A 10299-nucleotide genomic window follows, 5' to 3' on the forward strand; every position below is an offset into this window, starting at 1 on the left:
GGGCCGCCCCGCGTCGCACGGCGCAGCCAATCGGAAGCGAGTCGGCCCCGAGGGGGCGGGCAGGGGTGGGGCTATGCTAATAACCAGCTCGGCGCCGCGCCCCGCCCCGCCCGCTGCGCTGAGGACCCCCGGCCGCCGCCGCCGCCGCCGCCGCTCGCTCCGGCCCCGCTCCCGCCCGGCCCGGCCCCGCGCCCGCTCCCGCTCCCAGCCCCGCTCCGTCCCGGCCCCGGTGCCGCCATGACGCTCCTCGCCGCCGGCAGCCGAGCGGCCGCGCGCCTCCGCGGGCCCAAGGTGAGGGCGCCCGCCCCGGCCCCGCCGCGCCTTAAAGGGGCGACGCGTCGGGGGGGGGGGAGGGGGGAGGGGAGGGGGGGGCGGCTCTTAAAGTGGCGACGCGGCGGGGCGCTGCCTTAAAGGGGCCGCACGGCTGGGGAGGCCTGGGGGGCGCGGGGCCGCGCGCTCGCAGCGGCAGCACGTGGTGGGCACCGGCACCGGCGTCGCCTCCGCCGGCAGCAACCGGAACGGGCGGCGGGTCGAGGGGCGGCCCTGCCGCTGCCGTGTCCGACCCCGGGGGGCGGCCCGGCTGGGCCCCTGGTCCTTTTGGCAGACTGGGGCAGGGGGGCTCTGCTCTGGCTGCAGCCGCCATCCGGGGGTCGCACCCCCACCGCAGCCCCTCGCTGGGGGCTCCCGGCCCCCGCCGCCCATTGTGGGGCTGTGCTGCAGCGCCGGGCCCGGGGGGGGCCACGCCAGCCCCGGGGGCTCCCACCTGGCAGTACCGGCAAGGAGGGGGCGAGGGTCCCCCGCCACCCCCACCCCACATCCCCCCCGACCATCCCCAGCCAGCCGGTGCCGTAGAGGGCAAAGGGTCACAGCGAGGGGACCCCCATCCAGCCCTGGGGCTGGGGGAGTGGGGATACCGGGGGGCGGGGGCCAAGCACCGGTGCAGGGCTGGGGTGGCCCCGGTGCCGTCCCCCCCCGTTTGCCTTGGCCGCGACCCCGGCGTTTCGTAACAGCCGCTGCAGCATCTCTATCGACCGGGCGTTATTTTGGGCGTCGGGGCCTGGCCGGGCGTGTTGTGCTGCCCCACTTGGCCCTGCTCGCCCGGGGGGGGCCACGTCCCCCCCCAGCCGGGGCTACCCCCGACCCTGCCCAGCTGCCACCTTCCTCTTCCTCCCCACGGCCTCAGCTGCGGTGGCTGCTCCTCCGCCGAGCCACGGCCGGTGCTGCCGGTGAGCCCCTGCACCCCCAGACCCGGGGCGGGGGGCGGAGGGGGGGCCCGCAGCGGCTGGGGCAGCCCCGGCAGCCGGCGCCCGGTGTCACCGCCAATACGTGTGACCTTGAGCCAGCGGCGCCTCCGTGACAGCCCGGCCCAGCCGGGACGAGCAGTGCGGGTGACACTGGGGGTGGCGGGGACCCCCCCGCCGAAGGTGGCAGCCGCCACCTTGACCTTGGTCTTCCCGCTGCCGCCTCCATTGTTCTTGCCGGCATTTTCCTTCCCCCCCCGCTGCCGCCTGTTGCGGGGGGACGTGGCACAGTTGTCCGGAGCGGGCGGTGGGCTCCAGCCACACTCGGGGTCTCAGGATCCCCTTGGCTGGGCTGGGGGCTCTCGGGGTGCTGGGCTGGCCGGGCTCGGGGCTCGCTGTGGTGCTGCCCCCCCCTCCCCACCCCACCCCCCCGCGTCCCTTCTGGCAGCCAGTGGAAAAAGCGAGTCATGTTCTGCAGGCGCTGCCGCAGCTCCGCACCGGGGGGTGGCCACGGGGCCGGTGTGGATACAGCCCCCCCCGGGCACCGCAGTGGCCCCGGCACTGGGCAGGTGTCGCAGTGACCCTGGCACCAGGAGGTGTCGCAGTGACCTCGGCACTGGGTAGGGGTCCCATGGTCACCTTTGCCCACCCGTGGTGCCCCTTCGGGTGCTTTGAGTGGGTTTGGGCGCAGGCGAGCCCCGTGTCCCCAGGGTGCTGCCAGGGCCAGTGGGCAGGGACAGGGGATGCTGCCAGCCTCGGGCTTCCCGGCCGCACCAGGGTGTTCCCACCGGCCGGAGTCCCCGTGGGCTGCCACACGTGGGCAAGGAACAAAGATCGGCTTCCCCAGGGCAGGAAAACCGCAGCGGTGCCGGCCTGGCAGGGCGCTGCTGGCAGCACCGCTCGCTCGTGCGGCCGCTTCCGTGCTCTGCGGAGCAGGAAGCAAAACGCAGCCGCCTTGGCCACCGCTGGCTCCGTGCGGCGCGGCCGTTGGCTCTGCGGTGGGGCCCTGGCCGGTGTTGGGCGTGATGTGAATGAGCGTGATGCAGCACGGCAGCCCCGTGCTGCCCAGCCCGGCTGAACCTGCCTGGCGCTGATCTCTGGCACGCGTGGGCGAGGGAAGCCGCCGCAGCTGCCGAGCGCAGCGTCCGTGTGAGATGGGATCTTCCTGGAGTCACGAGGCAGCTCCAGCCGCAAGAGCTGTGCCACGCTTTGGGGGAGCTGGGGGTGCTCCAGGGCTGGGGGTGCTCCAGGGCTGGGGGCTGCTTCTATGGGTACCCCTCCCCAAAGATGGGGCCGCTGGGGTGCACGGTGGGGCTCTCCCCAGGTAACACCGAGTCTGTGTGTCTGCTCTTCCACAGAATGCACTGTGTGTCCTCTTTGCCGCCCGCCATGCCAGCGCCGCCACGGTAAGAGGACCCCCCGCTGCCGTTACCCCTCTCCGGTGGTGGGGGCACGTCCTTGGCCCTGCCGCAGGTGCCAGGGCTCACCGCCCCCTCCCCTCTTCCCAGAACCTGAAAGATGTCCTTGCCAGCATGATCCCCAAGGAGCAGGCGAAAATCAAGAGCTTCAGGCAGCAGCATGGCAGCACGGCCATCGGGCAGATCACGGTGGACATGGTGAGCGGGGCGACGCTGTGGTCAGGCCACGCCGGGGCTGCCGGCAGTGCCACCGCCTGTAACCGCCTCCCTCCGCCCTTCTGCAGGTGTACGGCGGGATGAGGGGCATGAAGGGGCTCATATACGAGACCTCGGTTCTGGATCCCGATGAGGTAGGGCCTGATCCTGCCCTGCTCAGGCACCTGCCCGGCGTGGGTGATGCCACGGCAGCTGATGCTTGTGCCGGGCTCTTTAGGGCATCCGCTTCCGCGGGTACAGCATCCCCGAGTGCCAGAAGCTGCTGCCCAAAGCTGCGGGGGGAGAGGAACCGCTGCCCGAGGGGCTCTTCTGGCTGCTGGTGACGGGAGACGTGCCCACCCAGGAGCAGGTAACACGCGGGGGCTCTGGTGGAGGTGGGGGGGGGATGTGCTGCCGGTCCCCTGCCCCGCGGCTCAGCCCCCATGCCCCCCCGCAGGTGAGCTGGCTGTCCCGCGAGTGGGCCCGGCGTGCAGCGCTGCCCTCCCACGTGGTGACCATGCTGGACAACTTCCCCACCAACCTGCACCCCATGTCCCAGCTGAGCGCCGCCATCACCGCGCTCAACAGCGAGAGCAAGTTCGCGCGCGCCTACGCTGAGGGCATCCACCGTGTCAAATACTGGGAGGTACTGGGGGGGAAGGGAAGGGGCGCGGTGCCGGGGGGGGTGCTCAGCCATCCCAACTCGGAGCGTGAGCCTGGGTGTGGGTGCAGGTTTGGGTCTGGGGGGGGGGTCAAAGGCTCGTGGCCCCCCGGGGAGAGCAGCCGCCCTGTCTTACCCAGTCTGTCCCAGTTTGTCTACGAGGACGCCATGGACCTGATCGCCAAGCTGCCTTGCGTTGCCGCAAAGATCTACCGCAACTTGTACCGCGAGGGCAGCAGCATCGGGGCCATCGACCCCAACCTCGACTGGTCCCACAACTTTACCAACATGCTGGGCTACACCGACCCCCAGTTCATTGAGCTGATGCGGCTCTACCTCACCATCCACAGGTACGGGGCCGGGAGGAGCAGCCGGAGCAGGTGGGAGCTCAGCACCACTCCCAGCCCCGCGGCCAAGGATGGGACCGGGTCCCGGGACATGCCCGGGCTGCTCCGGGGGCGTCACCGGGAACGCGGCGTGGGGCCACGGGCGGCCCTGGGGTAGGGCTGGGAACATCGTGGCCCTCCGTGGGGTGTCCCCCGTGGCTGTGGGGGCCCTCGGCGGGGGTGGGGGAGGCCTGATGCCCTGCTCCTTGCCCCTGCAGTGACCACGAGGGGGGAAACGTGAGCGCGCACACCAGCCACCTGGTCGGCAGTGCCCTCTCCGACCCGTACCTCGCCTTCGCCGCCGCCATGAACGGGCTGGCTGGGCCCCTGCACGGCCTCGCCAACCAGGTGGGCACCTTGGCGCGGCCGTTTGTCTGTCTGTCTGCCTGCCTGTCTGCCTGTCCGCGTGCCACTGCCCTCACCCCCTGCTCGGCTTGCCGTGCCCGCAGGAGGTGCTGCTCTGGCTGACCAACCTGCAGAAGGAGCTGGGCCAGGAGGTGTCGGATGAGAAGCTGCGGGAATTCATCTGGAACACGCTCAACTCCGGCAGGGTGAGTCTGGCCCTGCCTGGGGGGGGGGGGGACTGCAGCGGGGGGGCCATGCTGGCAGCAGGCTCTGACCCCCCCCCCCCGATTCTCGCAGGTGGTGCCGGGGTATGGGCACGCGGTGCTGCGGAAGACGGACCCCCGCTACACCTGCCAGCGGGAGTTCGCCCTCAAGCACCTGCCCAAGGACCCCATGTTCAAGCTGGTGGCTCAGCTCTACAAGATCGTCCCCAACGTGCTGCTGGAGCAGGGCAAGGCCAAGAACCCCTGGCCCAACGTGGACGCCCACAGCGGGGTGCTGCTGCAGGTGAGCCCGGGGGTCCCCGTCCCAGCCCCGCTCCCCAGGGGGGGTGCAGAGGGCTCTGGGGTGCCCCCTCCTGCCAGGCTGCCCTGCCCTAACCCCCCCCCCCCCTTCCCTGCAGTACTATGGGATGAAGGAGATGAACTACTACACGGTGCTCTTCGGGGTCTCGCGGGCCCTGGGCGTCCTCTCGCAGCTGATCTGGAGCCGGGCGCTGGGCTTCCCCCTGGAGAGACCCAAGTCCATGAGCACAAAGGGCCTCATGCAGCTCGTGGGCTACAAATCTGGGTAAAGAAGGGACGGGGAGGGAGCCGTGGCCGGCTGCTCCCCAGGGAACGCTGCGCTGCTGCGCCGGGCCCCGGACGGACTCGGCACTGAACCCCCCTCGGGCACCGGCCGTGGGTCTCCTGTGGTGCGAGCGGAGCCCCCCCCCCCCCACTCCTCTCCCTCCCTGCTGCCCTGGGAGAGGGCAGAGGCAGCCCCGGGGGGGGCGTCCTGCCCCGCGCCCCTGCTCCCTGCCCGCTGTCCCCTCCCCGGAGCTCCCCCCGCTCCCAGCAAAACGGGGAGGGGGGGTGGGGTGGTCCTGCGCCCCCACCCCGTGCCAGCAGCACCACGCACACTGGGAGCCCCCCGGCTCCCCCGCTGCTGGGCTTGGGGGGGGGGGGGGGGGTGGTGCCACCAGTGAGGCTGTGGGGGCACAAATCCCCCCGCCCTCCACCACAGCCCCCCACCCCGAGAGGGGTTCAGTCCAGACTCGTGTCCAGGCTCCCCCCACCCCCCCCACGGGGCAGCAGGTGAAGAATGAATGTCTCAGCCCCCCCCCCACCCTGCCCCGAGCAGGGAATTGATACACTCCTCCCCAGCCCGCACCCCCGTGTTTGTGTGAACCCCCCCGTGTCCGATGCCCCCGGCAGCTGGAGCTGGGCCCCCCCCCCAGTGCCCAGCCCCGGCCCCTCGCAGGCATCGGGCACTTCTGTACAAACAACGACAAAATGCAAAATAAATGTTTTTATTAACAAACCAGAGCCTCCCTCCCAGCAGGCACAGGACTTTCACCCCTGGGCTCAGCTTTGCTCCGGTAGGATTTAGGGTGGGGGGCAGGCGACTGTGCCCACCACCCCACCTGGGGGGCTGCCCTGAGGCCCCCGGTCCTGCTCTTGTCTCTGCCAGGGCTGACACGGTGGTGCTTGGCCCCTCGGGACCCCGGCCGCACCAGGCTCAGTGGCTTCTACAGGAACCAGCCTGGTTTGGGGTCTGGGGGGGTCTCGGTGTGCAGCCCCACCCCGGCTCCCCTCTCCCGTGGGTGCTGAATGAGGACCAGGAGGCGGCTCACCCTTGGAAAATGCTTTTTATTGGCCCGTAAAAGCCCTTTCCTGGGGCAGCAAGGCCAGGGTGCCCTTGGCGGTGGTGATGGAACGGTGCGGGGGGACTCTGGGGTGGGGGACTGGCAGCCCAGGGAGCCCCTGCCCCCCCCCACGGGCGGCTTTTTGGGCTGGGGGAGCCAGAGGCCTCTACGTCCCCCCACCAAAGGTAGGGAAAGGCAAGCTGGAACCAGAACGCTGGGGGTGGCTGGGGGGCTGTGGGCCGGGGCCGTCCTGGTCCCTGCGGCGCCGGCGCCTTGGCCTGCAGTGGGTCTGCAAGGGGCTGGGGGTGGCGGGGAGGGGGGGGCAGCACAAGATGCCCCATCCCCACCCTGTGCGTGTGACTTGTGCAAACTGTGCGACGTCGGGTCTGGCGGCAGAGCGGGCGCTGCCGGGGGTCCCTCAGCTCCAGTGTCTGGGCAAGGGGTCAGCGGCTGCGGCCCCTACGCCCTTCTCCTTCCCTTTTGTTCCTGGAAGAGCTGGGGGAGCAGGGGGCACTGGCAGCTTCCCCCCCACCCTTGCCCTGGCCGCTCCCTGCCTGCCCCTCTTGCGTTCCCAGGCAGGATCAGGCCAGGGTCCCCCCCCAGCGAACACCCACCTTCCTCGGCGGGGCCAGGCACGGCCGGCCCAGGAGCTGCCCCGCCACCGGGACCCTCTGGCCTTGCCGAGGAATTAAAAGGAACAGAACGGGGGAGAGGAAAAAAAAAAAACCAACCAAAAAAAAAAAAAAGAAAAAAGAGCTCCCAAGAACTAAAATGAAACTTAAAACCAGTATCAGCTACAAAACCAGGGAGTCCAGCGCTGGGACGCAGCTCCCGCAGCGTCGTGGTGGGGCTGGGGGCTCACGGCAGCCCCCGCGCTCAACAGGAGCGTTGCTTCTCGCCCCTAGGGCCGGGAGGGAAGTTGAGGCAACGGCAGCAGAGATGCACTCAAATAAATACTCAGGAGGGTGGGCGCAGGGTGGGAAGCCCCGTGGCCCTGGCACAGTCTGCGGTGGCCGGGCCGCCCTCACGTCTGGTGAACCTCGTGGAACATGAGCTCCCGGGGGATGCGGGTCTCGGGACCGAAGTTCTTGGCTGCCCGGCGCTCGAAGGCTGCCACCATCTGCTTGACCACCTCGTCGAAGAAGACGGTGGCCAGCTGGGAGTGCAGCAGGGAGCGAAACTCAAAGGAGATCTGGGGAGGAGAGCGGCTGGCGTGAGGATGGCAGCGCGTGGGCAGGTCTCCGCAGCAGGGGCCGTCTCCCCCATCCTCCCCAGGAGCTTCGCACCCGCCCGGAGCTGGGGTCTTACCGAGAAATCCACGGTGCTGGTGCGGGGATAGCCGGGGATGCCGGGGCTGAAGCGCCAGTTCGTCTCCAGGTGGTTGAAGAGGCGCCCGTCCGTGCAGACAGCCTGGGGAGGGGGAGCAGCCGGTCAGGGGTCCTGAGGAGCCGGCCAGGATGGTTTCCCACCGCGCCGGAGCCACACTCACCTTGACGAGGTGGGGGCGGACAAGGGTGACGATAGAGGTGTAGCGCTCCACCACGGGCGGGAAGCCCACCTCCAGCTGCGCCTTGACATGACCCGTGCGCTTGGAGACCACCACCGACTTCTTGCACCAAGGCACGAAGTTCTTGTAGTCCTCCACGTTGGCGACCACGTCGTACATCTCCTGCATGGAGTACCTGGGGGCAGAGCGGACGCTGCAGCCGGGGCCGCGGGGGCCCTCGCCGCCCGGCTGGACGGGGAAGCCGCCGCACCTACCCGATGATGCGCCGCTCCGAGTATTCCTTCCGCTTGTTGGTGAGGTTGAGGAAGGACCGGCTGGGTTGGGCCCGGGGCCCCCACTCGGTGCTGCTCGCTGGCCGGCCAAGCCGGCTGAGCCGGAGGCCGCACAGGGCCGTGTGCCTGCGGAGGAACCGGGACCGTTAGCGGAGGAACCGGGACCGTTAGCGGAGGAACCGGGACCGTGCCAGGCAGCGGAGCTGCCAGCGAGCCTCTGGGCCAAGTGGGGCAACCCCCCTGCCCAGGACGGCCACGATGTTGGGCCCCTTCCAGACCTGCCCACGTGCCTCCCGGGATGGGACTCGGCCCCGGGGGGCGCGAGGGGGGATCAGGGCCGAAGCAGGCGCCCACTGCCAGTCCCAGCCCTCCTGCCTGGGCCGGTGGGAAGAGGCCGGGGAAGTCCGAGTGCTTGTCCCAGGGCTGCTGCCAAGGCTGTTGTTGCGCAAGAGGAGGAAGGCCGGGGAAACCTGACCTCAGGGACACCTAATCCAGACCAGCAGTGCGGGGACAACTGCCCGTTACCCCCCGCTGCCGCTCCCCAGCCCCGCACTGGGCTCCGGTGGCAGCACAGAGCCCTGCTCAGCCCAGGGACCTTCTCCCTCCTCCGTGTCCTGCCCCAGCCCCGTCTCATTCCTCAGGTGTGGTGCAGACGGTGCCCTTGCTGCCGGTGGGAAGGGACAATGGTGGCCACCTCCTTGAGGAGAAGCCAAGCCCCAAAGGCACAGTAGGGTCCTGGGTGGCGTGTCACCCAGCCCTGGAGCTGCGGCGATGGCAGCGGGGTCCTGCCATGCCGTGGCCATCAGCTCCTCAATTATTATCAGCTCCCTCATAATGGCTTAATTGCACCAGGCCAAGCCCCGGCAGCCAGTCCTCACCAAGAAGCGGGAAGATAACGATGGTGGCTGTAGCCCTGACCACACCAGGGCCAGTGGGGCTCTGGGCTAGGGCTGGCCCCACCGGGATCCCTCCGGTGACAGCCATCACTGGCAGCACTTGGTCCCCACGGGACAGCGCGGGTATTTTTAGATGCGCCTGCACGCAGGTCACAGCAGCTCTCCTCCAGGGCGGGTGGCCGAGGGAGAAAGGTCCCGCTGCTTCTCCCAGGAGAAGGGGACGTTCCCGTGCCAAGACTAGTCACCCGGGGCGCTTGGCAGCCCCCAAGCTCCCAGAATAGCCAGGCAGCGCAGCAAGCTGGTGGGTACGTTTGAGTGGCGCCAGCCCAGGTCACAGCCCTTGGCTGCACCGAGCCAGGGGTCCCCCAGCGCACCGGGACCCCACTGACAGCCCCCCCGAGGCCATCGGCCCCCTCCTCGCTCGCACCGCAGCTCGGTGCCGTACGCGTGCCGCAGCGGGTCTCAGTGGAGCTGGCTCCTCAAGCAGCGCCACGGCACGATGCTGCAGCTGCTTCCACACCGCGGGCCTGTCCGGCGCTGTGGCTGGTGGCCCGAGGCTCACGAGAGCCGCCCTGTCCCCAGGCGGCCGGTGCCAGCCCCGAGCTGGCAGAGCCCCAGCGGCCCTGGCGGCGTGGCCGGGCGCGGAGGTCAGCGCGGTGGGGACACGGCAGGGTGGCCTCAGGTCTCCTGGGCTGGCCAAAGCGTGACACTGACGTCGCTCCTGACCCACGAGGGAAGCGCTGGCACCTGCCCGGCCCTCGCGGCCCGGGGGGTGGCCCTGGCCCCCATGCGGGGGTTGCCCCAAGGTCAGGCCGCAGCCCCGGGGCTCCTCGGGGCTGTGTGTCCCCCAGCTCCAGCCCGGGGCCGGTGGCCACCGGGCCAGCAGTGCCGCCGGGGCCACAACCCACCGTGGTCACGGGCCCCCCTGTCCTGGGTCCCCCCCGTCCCCCCACGACCCCCTGCCCCGGGCAGCCCCTTGGAGGGCACAAGGCCGGGCCCACGGGCCGCTCGCCCCGCGGGGACCGCCCCCAAGCCTCGCCCGGGTTCCCCCGGCCCCGATCGCCCCCCGGGGCCCGCCCTGCGCCGGCGACCCTGTCCCGGGCCCCTGCCGGAGCCCCCGGGCCTTGTATGACGCCCAGCCCAGCCCCGCGCCGTGCTCCGGGCACGGGCTCCGGCCCCGCTACCCACTGCGGGCCCCCCGCCCCGCTGCCGCCGCCCGGGCCCCGCGGCCCTACCCGGTACCGGTGCCGGCGCCCGGTGCCGCCCCGTGAGGGCGCCGGCGCTCACCTGCCGGGCGGGGCCGCCGCGGCCCGCAGCCGCTGCCGCGCTCCGAGCTGGAGGGCGCCGCGGAGCCGCCGGGCCGCCATGACCGGGGCCGGGACGCGGCTCCGCTGCCCTCACACCGGCGCCGCCGCCGCCACCGTGACCTCTCACCCCCCCCGCGACGTCACCGCGTCGCCATGGCGCCCGCCCGCGTCACGGCCCGGGGGCGGGGCGAGGCGCCTCCCGCGCGGGGCACGACGGGAGCTGTA

General features: G+C 71.2%; 2 protein-coding genes across 2 annotated transcripts; one reads left to right on the forward strand and one right to left on the reverse strand.

Moving 5' to 3' along the window:
* Positions 1–115: 115 nt before the first annotated feature.
* Positions 116–6795, forward strand: CS (citrate synthase). Its single transcript, XM_040618681.1, has 11 exons — positions 116–291; positions 2600–2647; positions 2750–2857; positions 2944–3009; positions 3093–3224; positions 3312–3500; positions 3666–3865; positions 4120–4249; positions 4351–4452; positions 4544–4753; positions 4869–6795. Exons 1-11 carry the CDS (start codon positions 238–240, stop codon positions 5037–5039), a joined length of 1410 nt encoding a protein of 469 aa, XP_040474615.1. The 5' UTR covers positions 116–237; the 3' UTR covers positions 5040–6795.
* COQ10A (coenzyme Q10A) lies at positions 6077–10206 on the reverse strand. The gene is made up of 5 exons (XM_040618883.1): positions 10055–10206; positions 7854–7997; positions 7582–7774; positions 7401–7502; positions 6077–7284 (listed from the first exon to the last, which is right to left on the reverse strand). Exons 1-5 carry the CDS (start codon positions 10132–10134, stop codon positions 7117–7119), a joined length of 687 nt encoding a protein of 228 aa, XP_040474817.1. The 5' UTR covers positions 10135–10206; the 3' UTR covers positions 6077–7116.
* Between the last annotated feature and the right edge of the window lie 93 nt (positions 10207–10299).

This window comes from Falco naumanni, chromosome 20 (genome assembly GCF_017639655.2).
Source record: "Falco naumanni isolate bFalNau1 chromosome 20, bFalNau1.pat, whole genome shotgun sequence".
NCBI lineage: Eukaryota > Metazoa > Chordata > Aves > Falconiformes > Falconidae > Falco > Falco naumanni.

Excerpts from the sequence above, each read along its gene's own strand:
- CS (XM_040618681.1), top strand. The coding sequence starts at position 238 with ATGACGCTCCTCGCCGCCGGCAGCCGAGCGGCCGCGCGCCTCCGCGGG. Across the intron at positions 3,501-3,665 it reads ACCGTGTCAAATACTGGGAG|TTTGTCTACGAGGACGCCAT; the intron begins GTACTGGGGGGG and ends AGTCTGTCCCAG. Across the intron at positions 3,866-4,119 it reads CTCTACCTCACCATCCACAG|TGACCACGAGGGGGGAAACG; the intron begins GTACGGGGCCGG and ends TTGCCCCTGCAG.
- COQ10A (XM_040618883.1), bottom strand. The coding sequence starts at position 10,134 with ATGGCGGCCCGGCGGCTCCGCGGCGCCCTCCAGCTCGGAGCGCGGCAG. Across the intron at positions 7,775-7,853 it reads TCGGAGCGGCGCATCATCGG|GTACTCCATGCAGGAGATGT; the intron begins GTAGGTGCGGCG and ends CTCTGCCCCCAG. Across the intron at positions 7,503-7,581 it reads TCCGCCCCCACCTCGTCAAG|GCTGTCTGCACGGACGGGCG; the intron begins GTGAGTGTGGCT and ends CCCCCTCCCCAG.